General features: G+C 40.9%; 2 protein-coding genes across 10 annotated transcripts in view; both read left to right on the top strand.

Moving 5' to 3' along the window:
• Positions 1 to 10046, top strand: part of ablim3 (actin binding LIM protein family, member 3) — a 58092-nt gene extending 48046 nt beyond the window's left edge. For 2 of the 6 annotated variants that reach the window (XM_050042288.1, XM_050042284.1), the window contains 10 exons: positions 266 to 316; positions 5240 to 5356; positions 5570 to 5640; positions 5878 to 6046; positions 7217 to 7246; positions 7616 to 7671; positions 7868 to 7934; positions 8037 to 8047; positions 8179 to 8259; positions 8752 to 10046. In XM_050042288.1, coding sequence (XP_049898245.1) covers positions 266 to 316; positions 5240 to 5356; positions 5570 to 5640; positions 5878 to 6046; positions 7217 to 7246; positions 7616 to 7671; positions 7868 to 7934; positions 8037 to 8047; positions 8179 to 8259; positions 8752 to 8865 — 767 coding nt within the window. In that variant the 3' untranslated portion in view covers positions 8866 to 10046. Of the gene's footprint in view, positions 1 to 265; positions 317 to 5221; positions 5357 to 5569; positions 5641 to 5877; positions 6047 to 7216; positions 7247 to 7615; positions 7672 to 7867; positions 7935 to 8036; positions 8048 to 8178; positions 8260 to 8751 lie in introns of all 6 variants that reach the window. The other 4 variants (XM_050042287.1, XM_050042283.1, XM_050042286.1 and 1 more) reach the window with 2 other exon arrangements.
• A 1227-nt stretch (positions 10047 to 11273) lies between these two features.
• afap1l1a (actin filament associated protein 1-like 1a) overlaps positions 11274 to 19525 on the top strand; it is a 30468-nt gene continuing 22216 nt past the window's right edge. Inside the window, exons 1-2 of one of the 4 annotated variants that reach the window (XM_050042280.1) lie at positions 11274 to 11874; positions 16115 to 16155. In XM_050042280.1, the coding sequence (XP_049898237.1) occupies positions 16146 to 16155 (10 nt within the window). In that variant the 5' untranslated portion in view covers positions 11274 to 11874; positions 16115 to 16145. The remainder of the gene's footprint in view (positions 11875 to 16114; positions 16156 to 19525) is intronic. The other 3 variants (XM_050042274.1, XM_050042276.1, XM_050042275.1) reach the window with 3 other exon arrangements.

Here is a 19525-nt window from a genome sequence, read left to right as displayed (position 1 = left end):
AGCCATTATTCACTAATGCAAATCATTCATTTTAAGTTCTGTGGGAATCAGAGTGTGTGAAAATGTGACTAAGTCATATTTTTATGTCGCACATAAAGTAATTTCTGTGGCACATTCTTCCCCTCATACTGCACCTTTACCTTCCTTTACAACCATCCCTCCTACCTCCACCTTGTCCCACCCGATCATCCTCAACAGAAACTCACATCCTCTCCTCCTTTACTCCTCCATGTTTCACCTCTCCATCTCCTCTTTCTCTCCTCAGCCACAGGGGACCCCAACATCTACAGGAAGCCTCCCATCTATACGAGAACGGGTACAGTGCAGTTAGCCCCGCCTTAGCCTGCCTGTCCTCCTGTCAGTTTAGTCATGCTGTGTTTGAGTACTCGATGTAGTTGTTTTTACTGACCTATTGATGTGTTTCAGCAGCCCCCTTGTGATTTAATATTTATTAGTATTGATGTTCCCGTTGTGATAGAAATTGAGGCCATTGATAACAAAACCAGATAAATGGAAAAGATTGATTCTGTGCTTGACAGTGGACATAGAGTTTGATTTGTACAACAAAAAATGAAGATAAAGATCAGTTACATTGCGTTAGTTAGAGGCCAAATAAGAAAGAGCAATGTTTAGTGTGCATGCCACAAGCACGTCTGCTTCTGCGTGCAGCGGGAGGTTCTTGTCGGCAAATGGGGCTAGAATAGACCCTGAATGAAGTGAAGGTTGCTCAGGCGTGACAAGTGTTGAGTACATGGGACTCTGAGGACACACAATTCACCAGAATAGAACAGAACAATGGAACAAAGCACAGTGGAAACCCGTATTATAACTGGAATTTATATTTGCTGTGTAGACTTCTTTTATTTCTCACCGTAGCCTAGTTAAGCAGTGGTCAGTGTGTGATTTAAGGAGACGTTACTGTAATTGTTCGAATGCGGAGACAGCTGCTGTGCTCGTTTTTTTGGCGGAAAACAGAGGGAGTGTATGAGAGGGAAGTCTGATTTCTTAATTGTGTGGATTTATGTTGTCGTTCAGTCAAGTAACACAGTGGCGCCGTTAACACAAGATGCTATTTTTGACTTTTTTACAAGTCATTAAACTGAAATGCACTCCAGCCATCTGGATAGTGTGCTTCAGTATAAACATTCATAAGAGAAGATTCCCTTATCTCCTCGTCACATCACGCTGGAAAAGGCTTCTCAGCTGAGAGTCACAAGATTTAAGTCCTCCTGATGGAGGATAATCTCTCTGTTGTTGTCCTGCATGTTCTTCTGTACTGTTGTGTTGATATTTGTGGGTTAATTAGTCAAATGTGTTGTCCTGTTTATAGGCACTTTCACCCTCCAATATCTCTCAGCTATAATTAGTACATCACTGGCCGTAATGTTTACATGCACAGACATATTTTTGTTTAGAAAATATAAAGTTAATGACTGAATGAGTTCAAAAACCTTTAAGCTTGACTTGTTTGAATACAGACATTCTGCACACTCTTACACATCAGTCATGTTGATACTTCTTGTACTTTATATCTTCCTAAACAGCTTAGGCATGTAACAATATATCAAATTGCGTAATATCGCGTATAGTTGTGTTCTTCTTATCATAATTTGTCAGGGCTCAACATTAACACTCGCTCAGGGCAAAAAACTGAAACTCTGTGTTTGGGCAAGTGGAATGCCTCATGCAGTTGTCCAATCAGGCAAGTGAAAAATAGATGTTTAATGTGATGTTGTCTGAAAATAAATTGTGCACTGTATCGCTGAAGTTAAGCCTTTACAGTTGAGCTGCGTACGCAAGTCTATCTCACCAAGTGTTGAACAGGACTGATGAGAAAAATCGGACATACTAGAGACTAAAGAAGTTAACTCTGGGGTCATCGATGTTGTATACGACATGACCTTACTGAAGCTGGAACTCTGCATTGGAGACACACTTTTTTTGCCCAGAAGCAAAACATTAACCATTCTAACAATGGCTCCGGTGCAATCATATCCCTTGCAGAAGCTTTGTTATCCAGCCTTGAACTGCAGTGTCTTTTGTAGATTCATTTATTCATTTTCCATCGCGGATGTGCTAGAGCCTATCCCAGCTGACACTGGGCAAGAGGTGGAGTACACCCTGGACAGGTCACCAGACCACACAGGGCTGACACACAGAGACAGACAAGTATTCACGCTCACATTCACACCTACGGACAATTTAGAGTCACCAATTAACCTGCATGTCTTTGGACTGTGGGAGGAAGCTGGAGTACCCAAAGAAAACCCACGCTGACACAGAGAGCGCATGCAAGCTGTGCACAGAAGGCCTCTCCCACCCCGGGAACCGTCTTGCTGTGGGGCAATATAGCTAACCACTGTACCACTGTGTCACCCTCTTTGTAAGATAAATCCATAATGATAAATCCAACGCCGAATGTCTTCTGTCAACAAATCACAGGCTGTGTTTCTGACTTGTCGACAGCTCTGATCTCAAATGCACTACTGTCTTGTTTTTCCCTTAAAATGTTCCTCCAACCATCTAAAACTGGCCAAGTGCCAGGCTAAATAGGCACAAGGTTTTAGTTAGAGCTGTCCCAACCATGTAACTGGTTAATTGTTTGTTTTGTACGCTGAGAAATCAAAGTCATTGTTCAAATCCCTATTGATTTGATTTTTTAAGCCAAATGTCAAGTCCTGATTGTATTATTTTTGTTTGAACAGCAGACTGCGCAATCATAATCATCAAGGAGCTAGAATCCCGTCATCCTTTACACACAAGCCAGGAACTTATTTTATAAAGAATATTTTTTCAAGTCATAATTTTTCTTCCTTTTTTAATATTGAGATAAGTAACATATCATGTGCTTTTGATCATGGTATCATCGTACCGTGTCTTTTTGGTATTGTTACATCCCTTACAACTATTGAGTATTATTTTCTCTACTTTCAGCACTTAAAAGGACTTATTTAAATCCAAGGACACAACAGACACATGTGAAGTTGTGTTGCTGTGCGCATCCAAGGCCTGTTATGTACTAATCGTTAACAAGTTTGCTACCTGTATAGAAATGATAAGATCCGTGTTATTTGGCTTTGTTCTTGTTTTTCATATGGGTAGCAAAGCTCTCACATTGTCACATCTCCCTTGGGGACGCTCCAATAATGTTTCCCTTTTCTTTTCGCCTCTTTTTATTGCATCCAATCACTTTTATTCACTTCCCTCCACCTTCTGCTCCACTTTACCCGGTGACGTTGCCACTGTAAGTATCTCCCTCCTCTCGCTGTTTCACTCACTGTCGGTAGATAGATATCGCACGTCTGTCTGTCTGTCTGTCTATGTGTGTGGATACGTGTGTCTCTTTCTGTGTTTGTCATCCCATGTCAATACTATACAGCCATACCTCCTCTGACAGAAGTTTCAATCTGCTGTCTACAGTAACTTTGCTCTGAATGTGTGTGTGTGTGCTCGTGTGTGTGTGTGGTCGGCCGGCCCTGTCGCCGAGCTGAAAGAGTGTGTCCCAAAGATGAGAATGTGTGCCATCGCTGTCATGCATCATATGTATTGGAATCCAATGGATCATGGATTGGGGCCGGCATGGCTAATGGCTAACAGAGTGAAGAGCGATCTATCTGACATTACTCTGCATGTCACATCCATTGACTCCCATTGACTGTGCTTTAGTGCAGAGTGGCATCAATATCATCCCCTCGCACCACTCATGAAACAGACTGTGTGCCTCAGGCTGAGCAGTAACTGAACTCACTTTAATGCTGGTTATTTTCATGCTGTTGGCTGAAATATGATCTCCTCTGACAGGAATGTTGGATATAACTGCAACTATAACTGGATATGTAGTGTAAATGTACTCTGACTGTACATCTTTGTGATAATCATTAACACATTTCCCTCCTTGTTGGGATAGTTTGACATTTTGGGAAGTACCTTATTCACTTTCTTGTTGAGAAGCAGATGAGAAGATTGACACTAGGGCTGCAGCTTATGGTTATTTTCATTGTGGATTAATCTGTCAGTTACTTTCTCAATTCAGCGATTAGTTGTTTGGTCTATAAAATGTCAGAAAACAGTGAAAAATGTCAATCAGTGTTTCCCAAAGGCCAAGATGATGTCCTGAAATTTCTTGTTTTGTCCACAACCTAAAGACATTCAGCTTACTATCATAGAGGAGTAAAGAACTTTGAAAATATTCAAATTTAAGAAGCTAAAATCAGAGAATTTGGGCTTTTTTAAATTGACTCAAACAGATTACTTATCAAATTAGTTGCCGATTAATTTAATAGTTGACAACTAATCGCTCTAATTGACACCTGTTCAATATGAAGCTGGGGACAGTTAGCTTAGCTTAGCACAAAGACTCGAAGCAATGGGAAACAGCTAGTCTGGCTCTGTAGAAAGGCAACAAAATCTGGCAACCTCTAAAGCTTTCTGATTAACACATTATATCTCATTTGTTTAATTCACAGAAAAACCAGGCAAAGTAACTTCCAGCAGGAGTTTCGTTTTCCCCTTGTGGTAACCAGCCAGCTAGTGGCAACTCCAGGAAGTCACTGCTTCCCGCCAAAAACTAGCCCTGCACATAAGCACCAGTTAAACGCAACATGATCTTTTTACACCTCGGTATTCACATGAAATAAACACATCAGATATCATGTGTTAATTTGTGAGCTTTAGGGGTGTTGGTAGGTTTTTTTTTACCTGTGGACAACAGACTAGCTGTTTCCCACTGTTTTGGGTCTTCATGTTAAGCTAAGCTAAGCTAAGCTAACAGTCTCCAAGCTTCATAAGTAATGGACAAATATGAGAGTGGCAATTGAAAGTTTTAAATTAATTTAAATTTGACTTTTTTTGCCTGCTTTTACTTCATTTCTAAGGCTTACTTTTTAATGTCCTCTTAAGTTTTGTTTGTTTATTTGTTGTTTATTCTTTGTCTTTACTTTGCCCTTGCTTTTATCATGTGAGTTGTTGTAGCTTTTACATTTTAGTCCTGCTTTCTCTCTATAATTGTTTTATTTTATTATTGTTCTGCTTCTTTAATCATGTAAACCTGTGGTGAGGCAGACCCTAGCCCTAGTATCAATTTTCACACGTAACTCTCTGCAAAAAAAAGTAAATAAACAGAATTCCCGAAAAGTCAAACTATTTCTTTAACAGAACGCCCAGTTACTTTGTTTCTGTCTGTATTTCCCTTTCTTTCCTAACTTAATCCATTTCTTCACAGACAATCATGTGGACGCAGCCACCAAAAGCAGGACCAGCGAGGACATCCTCAGATCCTCCAGACTGTCCACCTACTCTCCTGAGCCATACACCCAGTCAGAGTCTGACTACTACCCCTACACCAGCTCCCCAAGGGGTAGGAAACATTGTCATTTCACTGAGTTTAGAATGGCAAGCTGCATAGTAAGCTACATTTTTTCGCATTTTAAGCCGGACCAAACACAGACATACTATAAGTACAGTTCCATTTCTAACTCTGTGTTGTCATATTTATTCACTCACCCACTGTGTTTCACTCTGAGCTCTACATTCATACGAGGGGATCTCTTTTATCTTATTTCTCTCTCAGCCTATCGGGCGCCAAGAAGACGCTTCTCGACAGGAGGAGATGAAGAGGGTTGGAGTCAGAGTCTTCAAAGAGTAAGCGCTTCATTATTTTCTTCCTCTCTTTCTTCAACATCTGGTTGAAGAATGTCACCTCCTCAGGAACACCCATAAATAATGCACTTTTTATGGTATGGTGCCTAAACTATCCTCCGTCTCTTCATTTGCTGCCGTCTCCATCTTTGCATTCACTGTACATTAAATTAGCAGTTTTCCTTTACGCCTCCTTCTTTTTTTCCTCCTCTTTCTGCCTCTTTCCTTGCTCCCTCTCAGATCGGGAGTGGCATCGGGAGGATGATCCTAAAGGAGGAGATGAAAGCCAGATCTGGTTCCTATGACAACGACCCCTGGGGCAGTGCGAGGAATTCTCGTAGTGGGAGCAAGGAAACACTCAACACTACAGGCTACGGCACCACGGCGTACAACAACACTGTCAATGGATGTAAGGATCCACCCTGCCCCCTATGCGTCTCCCTCTTTGTCTCTTCATCTTTCTGTGTCTGCAAGTTCATGCCTGTGCGGCAATGTCTTTGTCCCTCCCAGTGTCATCATATGTGTTGCCACAAGCGCTTTTTTACAAGCCTCAATATCTGCTGTCATCTGGGTCTGGGGTGAGGGCAGTGAGGCTGTGGATGCAGGTCAGAAAGGGTCATGGCTGCTGCAGGCGGGGCGGTTTATTGAGATGGAAAGATAGCTGAACAGCTGTGCCGAACCTGTTGTAGGCCAGCAGCAGCAGCAGATGTGGCCTGTCATTGTTGTGGGGATACCTGATCACACTGATTTTAAACATTTCAAGCTATTCAGAGAGGTGCGTTCCACATAAAGCCAGACCTGAAGCTACCTGAGTTGTTTCCGTTTGAAAGGATCAAGCTCCGCTGATCACACAGCACACTGGGACTGTTATAGCTTGTGATATTCAGACACCAGCCTGTCTCTGTCACCAGTAGCTCCCCTCTTCTTTTCACTTCGCTCCATCTCAATTTGCGTGCCTGTGTCTCCTCGTTTCTCTCTTCTGATATGGCTCTCAATATTCTACCCTGTTAACTCTCCATCTATTCATCCATCTATCCGTGTATCTATCTCACTCTCTCGCACTCACAGCTGGTGTCCCATATCCTGGTTTATTTATGAGCAGTAAGATCTCTCATTAAAGCTGTTTCTCTGGTGGGAGGGGACACAACTGAACGGGACTCTGTTGGCTACGGTTGAAAGGCAACAAAGGCTTGTACCCATACAAGCTGTGTTTTGCGATTAGATGGTGGAGCGTGCAGTGTGTCTTTGTGCTTGGCTGTTTGTATGTTGTTTTTATTTATTTATTTTTATTCCCTCAACCAGTCCTGCCTGGCCTCTTTCAGCCTTTTTGCCCCTTTGATGTTTTATGTTGCTCCCAGGGCTTGATGGGTACCCAACTTGCTCCTTTTCTGTTTCTTTGTTACGCCTCGAACTAGACAGATGGCTGTCGAATCTCTATAGCCATTTCCACTGATTTTTATTTGAGCAATTAAATTAAAATTTAGAGCAGGGCAGATTTAAAATGCAGCATTTGGGTTGTTTGGGGTTTTTTTGCAATAAGTGAGATGTCATGTAACTATATGATCTCTTTATTTCACAGCTCCCAGATCTCAGTACAGCGTCGAAAGTGGTGAGTTTATTATGTATATTTCAGAAATATTATAAAATAATTTAGGTTTAATGCAGATCCCCTAAGTTCAGGGTCCTGGTTTATTAAAATAGTTTTTATATTTATTTTATAAAACAAGCCTGGCATTGAATCAGTAATGATTTGCTTGTGCTGGATTCGGTGACCTTACATTAACAAAGCACCAATATTATGTGTACACATCTGGAACTTTGGGAATTTTCTTTGGTTAGTCATGAGCGCCATCTTCTGGCAGTGACCTGGCACTGATCATATGAGTTCACTATTCCAAACTACATGAAAATAATTGGAAATGTAAGAAACTGTAGGCTTGACAGAGGCAATATTTCACTGCTGCATTCTGTGTTTTAGATTTTGGCTGTAGGTCCGCCTCGCTTCCAGGATATGGACGCAACGGCATCCAGAGGGTGAGACCACAGTGAACAGTAACACATAACACAGTGTTAAAAATTGAAATTGACATTAACTTTAAGTCACTGGAATTGAGTATTCTTAGGGCTTTTGTTACTCCCCAAATCTTGTTCCATATGTTTACATATCTCATGCTAACAACATGCCAGTATCTGTTTATGTTGAAGTCGCTGTCCCTCTCATCACCTGCAGCCTCAGAGTGCTGATTGCTACCAGTACCAGTATGACAGTGGCGGCGAGGTCAACTGGGGAAGCAGAGGTAATTTAATATGCATTTAAAACACCTACCCTTTATTAGATTGAAGCAATTAATTCAATGTTTTTTTAATGTACTGACTTAATTTTCTTTCTTTCCTCCCAGCAGAATACAAGGTAATGTTTTAAATTAATTGCTTGAATAATTCATTTCAGAAGAGTTAGCCTATATGTTGAATAATCCCAGTGTTATTGTGACTCGCTGTCCGTAGTTTGATTGAGCACGGCTGCCTCTCCCTTATCTGCAGGTTTACCCCTATGAGGAGCTCATTGTCACCACCAGAGGTCGCAACAGGCTGCCCAAAGATGTAGACAGAGCCAGACTGGAGGTAAGTTATGAATGGGCCATTAGGCTAACTGTGTTGGGAAGAAATAGTCCCAGGTCTAGTTAAAAACTAGAGCTGTAGCCAAGATTTTAGAAATGCTAAGGCTATATCTGCAGCAGAACTGCGTCTACCTAGGAGACTTTTGACAAGCCAGCAACTAAACTCTGTAAGATATTTGTAGTATTAAAAGATATATACATTCTTTGAACTGTTCGGTTATATTTTCTGTCATTTTTAGCTGTTTACTTTATGGTACGGGGCCAGTTATGTAATTCTGGTTGAAAATACTACATTCTTTTTCATTTATGCATTTTGTTTTTGTGCCTACGAAAAATTCAGTTTGTCTTTTTCTCATAATAACCTCAATGTCCTCAATGGCAAATGGCCATAAGAATAATATATAAGATGACTGTAAGACTTAATAGGGTATTGTAAAATATAATGAAAAGGAAAATGTCATAACTGTGTGTCATCCTTTTATCCTTGTGTTTTCAGCGTCACCTGTCCCCGGAGGAGTTCCTCCAAGTGTTTGGCATGACTGTGGAGGATTTTGACCGGCTGGCTCTGTGGAAGAGAAATGAGCTCAAGAAACAGGCCCGACTGTTTTAATAACACATGGACGTCCGTTGAATACTGCCATAATTAGAGCGAGAGGCCTGACAGACTGTAGGAGGAGAAGAAAGAGATAGGTGGACGTCTGCTCAGTTTCACTGCCATGGCTGAGAAACCTGTTCTAGATCTCCTCATAATGACGAACCAAATTCTGGTCACACCAGCGTGGACTTCTGAGATACCGAGGGAAGGCCACAGAGACATTATGCACAGATGGACTGATAAACTGTTAGATGGCTGCCAGTGCAACTGTGGCAGTGTGCTGGGGTGGTGTGTAAGCAATAGAGACTGTAGTACATTAGTGATGTGCTTTTCTTAAGCCTGAAGGATGGGGGAAAGGGTGACTGTGCCCCTATAAGGCCACATGTGGGGATGTCTGTGACCAGAGCCGCAGTACTAAAACATAAAGAGGAGAATTTTGGCTTTGCCTTATTTGTTATGCTCTCTTAGTTATGAGTGTGCAGCACCAGCAATCTGAATGAGTAGAATGTAGATAACAGTATATCATTTATGACACTTTATCGGTGTGAATGATTAGTAGAAGAATGGGTGAGCATACATCACTTTGCTTTGATTTATAATGATGAATTTTGTTTACTTGTTTCATTGTTTTTGCTCTTTCACCTGTCCCTCCAGTTTACACTAATTGATATAGGATGAAAAAAAGTTACAATCTGAGGTGGACACGACTTATTTTCAATCGTATGTGTGACCTGCATTGATTTGTGTGCAAATGAAAACCAAAGTGAGAATGCAAATATACAGATTAGCAGATCACTTCCATGAAATGTTCTGGTTAAATAGTTAAAGGTCACCAATAGATACAATTCACTGTGCAGCTATGTGGTAACCTAAAAGAATGTGCAATTCAGTAGATTAAATAGATAAAGGAAACACTAATTCAGTCCTCCTGCTCCATGTTTTCCAGCCCATTGCAATAGAAAGATGACTAAATGTTTTAGAGAGAGGACTGTAGTCATCCATACATTTGCAATCACTATTATTTATTTTCTTTTAGAATGATAATCCAATAATTTTGTAGCTACAGAGATTATATTCACTCACAATGAAACGCTCCGCAAAGTATTTCACACACTGACAAAGATCCAGGGTTGTCGAAGACTTTACTTCCTTTGAATACTGTTATTTTTGATTTTGTCACTAAAAATTAAACTTGAAACAAATTCAGTCTCCTCTTTTTATTTGAAGTTGGCAATCATCCACTTGTAAAATACTTTACTAAATGTTTAGAGTGTAGGATTTAAGGGGGATATAATGCATATGATGCAATGCAGAAATTGAATATAATATCATAAGTATGTTTTCTTGCGTGTATCATCACCTGAAAATAAGAATCATTGTGTTTTCATAATAAGCTCTTTTTGTGTACATAGGGAGCAGGTCCTCATCATGGGCATGTAGATCGCCATTTTGCACCATCATGTTTCTACAGCACCCCAGAACGGACAAACCAAGCACTGGCTCTAGAGGAGTACATTTGCATTTTTGTGTTGGTCACCATAGTTAGCAGCTCCTCTGTGACGAAAGCATCTCAAAAACACTGATTTCTTAATGTGGAACTGTTTATTCTGTGTTTGTACTGATTTTAATCACCTGGTATGTTTGTTTTGGCGAGGATGAGACCTCTGTGGATACTTTGGCTCCCGGTTAAAATTGAACAATGAAGAAGTTATAACAGAGAGAAGTTTTAGCTGGTTGTAATCTGCAATTCTTTCTGCTAGATGCCACTAAATCCCCCTAAATCCTGCACACTGTGAAGTAATAGTTTGACAGTTTGCAATTGACTGTAAACAGGGGAAAGGCTGGCTCTGTCTAAAGGTGACCAACACATCTAAAGTTTAGTAGTTGACACAATATATATTTTTTGATATGTAAATATATATGATATTTACAAAAAAAGATTTTTTTATAATGTGAAACTGCTTTATTCTGTGTTGGTACTGATTTTAATCACCCGGTTTGTTTGTTTCGGAGAGGATGGGACCTCTGGATAATTTGGCTCCTGGTTAAAACTTAGCAATGAGAACTGAGGAAGTTCTAACAGGGAGAAGTTTCAGCTGGTTGCAATCTGCAATCCCCTCTGCCAGATGCCACTAAGTCCCCCTAAATCTTACACACTGTACACACTGTAAAATAATGGCTAGACAATTTGCAATTGACTGTAAAGGGAAAGGGCTGTCCAAAGTTAACCAACACATCTAAAGTTTACTAGTTGACACATTTTTTTTATATTATATTTTTGATATATGTATGATATTTAAAACAAAAATAGAAAGACAGAAAGAAAAAAGAAAAAACAAGCGTAAAAGTTGACAAAGTTTCACAATTTCTTGGCCTGCAGCAGTTGCTAGGCAACCAGAAGACACTGCTTCCGGCCAAGATACAGTCCAACTCGAGCAGGGGGGTCGCGAGGCACAACAGCCAAATAACCCTCATAAACGGTGAACTGACGTTTTTACATTTTGATTTTTGTATTAATTAAGCAAACTGGGCAGTACGTGTTAATTAGTGCGCTTCGGGAAAGCTGCCTGGTAGATTTTGTTACGTTTGGACAGAGCTAGGCTAACTGCTTAGGCTGTTCCCCTTGTTTCCAGTATTTAATCTAAACTAAGCTAAGCTAACCGGGTGCTGGCTCCACCTAGCAACCACTAAATTGCATATTTACCGTACATACCAGAGAGTTGTATTACACGTCCTGTTTAATTAACACGGTAAGAAAGCGAACCCTAACTAACCAAGAAGCATTTGACATGTACCTCTTTGAGCTGTAAAGGCAGCTTATTGTAGAGGCTGACGCTAGGACCCAGCGGAGGAACAGCCTGCCTCGAGCTCCCGACCAGCGGATCTGTAAAGTATCGACTGTATCTGTCAGCGGTGGCTCCACACACCTTCACACACTCACTTACTCACTCATGGGCCTGCATTGAATTTCAAGAACTCACATGGACAGCATCACCAGGGGAATGGAAACAAACGGCACCAAATGTAAGTTTACTTTTCAACCCGAAACACTGCTGCAAAAGAGACTGTCTTGTATGCTGAGTGCTGAGTGCTGTGCGTCACTTTGCAAAGTTAGAATTAGAAATGCATGTTTGTTTTATGTTATAGTTTTTGCGGCTGTCAAAACCCTCTCACAAATCCACTGTGTGTGTTCACTTCCTCGCACACCTCTGAGTGTAGCACCTTTACTGAGGCTCCCTGCAATGCACTGGTTTTACTGGGGAGACACTGCATGGGATTATTGCTGGGGATAGTTAGATTTATCTAAATTTCTGCCCTAATTGCAGTTAATATTATTCTCTAAATTTCTATTCTTTCTGTGTGACTCTTTCATCCAGAAGTCAGTTGTCTGAGTCACTTCCTTTTCCCTGTAATTCCCCCTACTGTTGTACATCTAAGAAGACACAATGGCAGTGCACTTTAAACATATAAATAACAGTTGCTTTGGTCTCCCCCCAGCTGCTTGGAGAGGCAGAGAACCAAGTGCTCATCTAAAGTTTGATTGTTGTTACAGAAAGTGAACCTCACTCATCCTGAGTCAAGTCAAATATGTGGATGTGGAGATGAGATATTTGGAGATTAGGCGGTCATGGTAATCATTGTATGACACTGGACACCACCAGCAGAGAATTCAGCATAGAAAGCTGTGGAGTTCTGCCATGCTTTTGTGTTGAAATAGCAAGAAACACAAAATGTGTTTCCGCCCCATGTGTTTTTCTGGGAGGGGTGCAGTTGCCCCCCTGCACAGTACAACATTTTTCCACATTGTAACTGAAAACAAATACACTTACCCCCCTTGTGGATTTTGGCACAAAGTTAGAAGTAACAGCACTAACAGGGAAAGGTGTGGCCCAACTCAGCATTTCAAATATGAAGTTATGATCTCAGTTTGGAGTTTATGTTTGTTTGATCTGTTTTTACACTTCAGCTGATGTTGCCTGACTGTATTATGTTACTGCCTTCACAGCTGTAGAGTGCTTTTCACAGACTTGTTTCCAGCCGCCAGGCAGGTAAACATGTGCGAGTGATTATAACGTCCAACTTAATGGACATTTTTACTCAAGTGACTTGAGGTGAAAGGAAATGGGACACACTGCATACATGGTACTTTATTTTATTTCTAGCACCTTTTAACAGCCTCTTTGCCTTCAAGAAAAAGACCTCTTTTAAGTCGCATATGTCACTTCTGCCTCTCCTGTCCATGATTTACTAATTTGCCATCCATCCTCACCTTGTCAGTGTGTGTGGATTATGTGGATGTCACCAGTGTGTTTGGTGTGTACACAAAGCATCTAAAGGAGGAAGTGTCTTTAGGTTGTATCCAGGTTGGAAGAAACCTCACCTGTCACTCCAGTCTCTCTCAACACACACAAACACACAGGAATTTTGCTTGACTGACTTTGTATCTCAGATTTGCGTTTGTGTAAACACCACAGGAGAAAACACACGATGATGGCTGGTGATCCCTCGGGAGCACCCTGCTGTTTATGTGGGCTTTGAATCCCCTGATTAGCTGCTGCTAAAGTACTTTCACTTGATTTTTCTTAAATAAAGTTACAAGCAATGATATATTGACTCATTGTTTAGTCTGCAAATGTCAGAAAATATGGACAAATGCCTTTAAGCAAAACAGTAAAGTTGCTGACCATAAAATCTAAACAATAATCTCAAAGGTGCTGACAAGCTCCCTGGAGCCAAGGAAAACTGCAAAGTCGCATGATAACACTGTCATGGGTAATTTGGCCCATTCTTAATTTATAAATATTGATAAGCGCAGCTTGTTGATTGCTTTGCTGTTGATGAATTTATTAACTAACTGTCTCAAAGGTTATTCATGTTCCTTTTCTGACTGTCACAACTTGCTGTGTGGAGGTACGCGAGTTCAGGTATCAGGCTTGATCAGGTTGATGAGAGGCAGGTATGAGCTTGAATTTGTGGAAGCTTCTTAATATGCGCTATCCAAGCCAGCTGGAGCGGCAGTGTAATAAAGGTTTTGTTTCCACAGTCGCCTCAGTGTGCACGGTGAGAAGCAGAGCACCAGGTGGGTGTGAGAGGGGAGAGGCTGTCCCCGCAGAGATGCATTGCAGTGGTGGGATTGTCTGTGATTTAGCCCAGCAGATATGATGAATCGTGGCTATTGTCAGGATGTTTGGGAGCATATGGAAGAACTTGTGGACAAAACAGTGATCTGCTGTGGACTCCACAATGAGGCAGAAATGTAACGTACTGCTCATGTAAGCACAATTCTGCTACATGTGCAAGAAATCCCTGCTCCAACCATGTCATTCCTCTAATGAGATGGTTCGCCCCGCATATCCACATTCCACTGAGGAATCTATGAAAAAAGAAGTGTGGTTGTGTTATTGTGCTTTTGCTTGAGTGTGTGTTGGTGCTTATGGGATACATCAAACCAACCAGCTCTGAGTAACAATTTATTTTTTCATTACACGAATGTAAGTCTTCAGGCTTATGGAGAACGTGTTTGACAGTCAACAAGGATTTGAATTGTCAAAATTTGAATTAAAGCATGGTGTCAGCGGGCACGGGTTAGCAGGGCAAAAGAGCATAATTAGAATGCAGTCTGCTGTCGTCATCTAGCCAGTGGTCAGTGACCTCACTGTGTGTGCTTTTATGCCATATTACTCATTATGTATGCTGTAATCTGCATTTTCACACAGCAAAAACAGAGTTTGGGACAGTAACTTTAGTCTAAAGTTTATATCATTCTCAGAGGACTATTCCAGATGTTTACAACATGGGTCTTAATGTATTGCTGTGGCTGATTTAAATGGACAGTTCACCCCAAAATCAAAAATACATGTTTTTCCTCTTAGCTGTAGTATCAATCTAGATTGTTTTGGTGTGAGCTGCTGAGTGTTGGAGATATCGGCCATTGAGATGTCTGCCTTCTCTTGAATACAGTGGAACTAGATGGCACTCAAATCCATTTGAAAAACTCAACAGCAATGTCTCTTTCCACAAATCACGACCCTGTCACTCAAGATAATCCACAAACCTTGTTGTGAGCAGTTTCATGTAGGAACTATTTTCTTCCTACTGAACTAAAACCACCAACTGTATCATTGTGCAGAAGGAAGCATGCATCTACCCATGGACGAAAGGCTCATGACAGCACAAGATGTAAACATTAATGGCATCCTTCTAGGTTGAGCTGTAACGTCAGGTAGCTCAGGTGAACTACAAGTAGCCTTTCATTCATATCTCCAACACTTAACAACTCACCAAAACAATCTGGATCGATAAATAGTACTACATGTAAGAGGGAAAATATGTACTTCTGGTCTTGTGTTGAACTGTCCCTTTGACTAAAAAATAAAGCTGTCATAGTCCAGACGTTGGAAGTGGATGCTCAGTTGGAAGCAGTTTTCTAATGGAGTCCGATGGGGCAAGGAAACAGGAAGCTTCACAACAATAAAATCTCATCCTGTGCTTCAGTTTGATGTCTCAGTTTCACATCCCACTGTAAACCCTGCAGCATTACACACCCAGGTCAGCCTCAAGATTTATCCTGGAAGTAGCTCTAAGAAACAAAAGATAGATAATGCAGGTTGTTTGGGTGACACATTTCATTGTCTACCTTCATTTGAACAAACAATATTTTGATTGGTTAAATAGCTGTCTGTAGATCCCTTGGCCTCACTAGACTCTGTTGTAAAGCTGCTCCCAGTGGAGCACTCCTGTCTATTCTCTCAGCAGTGCTTGGTAAATGCCGTGTTATCTCAACCATTTGGAACACCAGCTACAATAACAACAGATCCATATACTTTTTTATTTATGCATGTGAGGTTTACGTCCCCTTGGTTTGTTTGCACTTTTTAGATATAAATTTAGTTAGCAGATATGCTCACCCTTATGCAGTACATTATATTACATACAGAATTATATGTATATACATATGCCCCATCATGAATGAGCTGTAAATCATGGATGATTGTGGACCAGCCCTAAAAGAAGTGGAATTCCCCTCTTTAACCCTTGTGAGATGACAAGATCACTATAATTCATATGGCTGAGATATGCAGTGCAGTGTATTTGTGTGTATGTGCACATGTAGGCGTGCACATGTGCATTGTGTGTAGGCAATGGCCATTCTCTGCCCAGCTGTTTATATACGGTTTCCACGGAGATATACCTCACAACATTAGAGCAGGCAGCTACAGAGTGTATTTGACACTTAAAAATATGGTGTTTTCTTCTTTTGCAGAGGGTGAGGAGAGACACTGCCTGGTGCGTGCATGTGTACAGGTACAAGCAATATACTTCAGATTTATTGGAGAGACTTGGCAGAATATAAGAGAGCAGTAGTTAGACTTGCCTTACCTGTCATCAGTTAGGTTTACTGTATTTTACTTGACTACAGCCATAATTTAACACTGACATGTGATTCATGTTAATATACAGGTATAGAAATTGTAATTTTTTGGCCTAAGGCATAAACCCAGGTTAGCAGTTCAAAGAGTGCAGATAGTTCTGACAGAAAGTGGTTTTGGCATGCACTCAGGAGAGTTTAAAAAGAATCCCTGAAAGAAACTGTCATGGTGTGTGATCACTTTATCCAGTAGAAGCATCCTTATTGGTTTGTGGTCTGTAGATGAGGTACAGGAGTTAAATCAACTCTGTCGTCACTCTAGTCATGTTTGTAACATTTACATTGGTAATTTGTTGAAGCGATGGGATTGTGTCATGAAAAGTGCTTGACTAAATCCTGAACTCAGTTGTTTAGTAATGCATTTTGAAACACTATCACCTTTTAATTGGGGAATATTGGAAAGCTGTGGTTACCTGGTGCTTTGAGATGCCTTTATATCTCTCTAATGAAAGGCATCAATCAACATGGCAACCCCCTGAAAAGTCTACCCAAGCATTACAGGTCTGCCTCCAGTTGACGAGAGACACTGTTGAACAGCTTATATGACAAAATACAGACACATCCTGATGAAACAAAATGTGAAAGACCATTTGTTGGATAAGATGACTGTTTTGAAACTGATTGGCCCTGGGCTTACATCCTTTTATCATTTTTTTGGGTTGTGATCTTTGTAATTATTGATGTTTATCAATGGCCTGTTGTAACATTCATCTTTTATAACTGATAAACTACATCTTACCATTTCTTTTGAGCATGTTTTTCTTATTTTGCTAGTGTTGTAATGATTTTTAAGACTTGTAAAAACTGAACACTTGCTACTCTTTTATTACTCATCAAGATGATGCATCATTGTTTAAGGCTCCTTTACCACTTTGTCAATCTTTGGGGTCTTATGCTGCTTCAAAAATGTACTATGTAAGTTATAATTGATTCCTGAAATAGTGAACTTGCATCAAGCTAGGACTCACAGGATTAATCCAGAAATGCTGTTCTGTGGGGGCAAATTCAAACTATATTTATCCTAAACAAAAGCAACTACATTAACAATGGTCAACTGCATTAATGTTGCATTTACAAAATTTAAAAGCTATATCTTTAACCACTTAACATAATATAAGGAGAGCGGGAAAGCACCTTAGATCATCCACAAGAGGAAGTTGTGCTTTGAATGATGGTTAGATTCAGACAGCAGCAAGAAGACACTGAGAGTGTGTCCTAGTTTTCTGGTGAACAACTGAAGACAGTGCTGCGCTCCGGTCAAAATCCCATTAACACGAAAAATCCCTAATGGAGACAAAGCAGCTTGTGTAATAGCAATTGTGTGTGTGTGTGTGTGTGTGCAGGCATGCATGTGTGTTCTGTGTATATTACCCTTGTCTGTGCAACATCAGTAAAGCAGTGCTTCCACTTGCAGAATAGCATCTTTCTCAGTGTGTGAATACTTTTCTGTGAGCGAGACATAGCATTGTGGTGATCTCATAGGACTCAGGGCAGATACGGGATCTGAATAATACTAACTGCACTGTAGGGCCTTTGTGTGGCAGCAGGCTGAGTCAAGCCCTCTGTGCCATCTCAGACCTGAATAAATCAGAGAGCAGGGAGATGAGAAATGAGACAGAGGGGAAGGAGGTTTAGCAGACAGACATCCCCTACATCATGGTCCACTCTGTGACCTTTGACTTTTGACCTGAGTCCATATTGAAAAATACCCTGATGCAATAGTTGCCACCTGGCTGGTACTCTCTATGACTTCTACCCATCTGTCCATTTCCTATACCTGTTTTTTTTTCTGTTCAGCGTCACTGGGAAGATCAGCTTATCCCATAATGCACTGGGAAAAGGAAATCCAAGCCTCCGGGAGTAGTGCCGGGCCAATTTTACATAGCAGCCAAACAGTGGAAGAACTACAACTTCCACGTCCGTCACATGATGCCACGGGGCCCAAAAAGGCTGTTTTTTAATTCTCATGGCCTTACATTGTGAAAGAGATGTCTGTCGACCAGTAGATTTGTTTTTTGAGTGTCACAAACCCCACAAAATGACTAATTTCACTGTTGGAATTTGATCAGTTTGGTCCGATAACATTTCTTAAGCCTAGAAGAATCGCACAATTAATTAACTTTATCCACATTCATGTTAGCACAGGGCTAAATCGGAAGTTAGCCACTTGGCTGGTAGATGTCTCCAGTGTGCATGCGCTATTCGCCGAGCAATTTTATACCCAGGAAGTTGATTTTTTCCTCCCTTCACGCACCCCTGAGCAGCTTTCATAGACATAAACAAGACCTCAACCCCAACACTGTTTCGGGTCCTCTATATACATGGAAGGGGAAATCTCTTTCAAAGTTTGCCAGTCTATTACAGTGCTAAACAAGCATATTTGAAGATTCAGTAGATTTGACACAATAAGGAGGAAGTAAATGATTACAGAAGGGATGAATTTGACATTAACAATTGTTTGGGAGGAGGAGGGAACACTGTCACACCAGGCAAACAATGAAAAACCCCTTCTTTGTGTGAGGACATCTGAGCTGTAAAAGATTCTTCATTGCTTGTTTCCCCCCCATGTCTGTGGCACAAATCTTTGTTTCTGATGCCCCACATCTGTTAGAACTGGCCATTATTGAGCTGATACATGTAATCTGATCCCAGGTTAAAGCTGACTAAAACAATGCAAAAGTGAATGAACATAGTAGATGTCAGATGGGAAAATGAGCAGCAATGCTTTACTAACCTGACCTGTAACTGGGGCCCTTGACTCTCCCTCACTGCTGAGATAGCGGCTCCCTGCTATCACCGCTGCTTCCCAGATTACTCAACCACAGTGAAGCCAGGGGTGTAATGTGTGTGTGCGCGTCTGAACATCAAAAGCTTCTTTGCTCCACTGCTGCCCTTCAAAAGCCAGTTAATGCTTAAACAGGTGAGTGGGAGTGCACAAACCCATAATTCTCCCACTCAATCACCATGGAAATGTCCCAGCCGCTTAAGAGGCCTAATGACTTTGAGTAGATCTCCCTCTCTGTGACAAGCTCATTAGAGTGGCCTAATTAGAAGGACGCACGTTGGAGCTAGAAATTAGTTATAGACATTGACTGCAGGATACATACCCATTTAAATGATGTCTACAAATACTTGCAAAGATGGAGGGAATTTAAACTAAACCTTGCTCTACTTCATGGAGACTTAATTTAAAATGTAAAGCTCGGAAGTGCTTTATGTTTTGTTTAATTTAAGATTATGAAATAG

Source organism: Epinephelus moara, chromosome 4 (genome assembly GCF_006386435.1).
Source record: "Epinephelus moara isolate mb chromosome 4, YSFRI_EMoa_1.0, whole genome shotgun sequence".
NCBI lineage: Eukaryota > Metazoa > Chordata > Actinopteri > Perciformes > Serranidae > Epinephelus > Epinephelus moara.
Note: the sequence above shows the minus strand (reverse complement) of the source record. Positions and strands in the feature narration are given on the sequence as shown.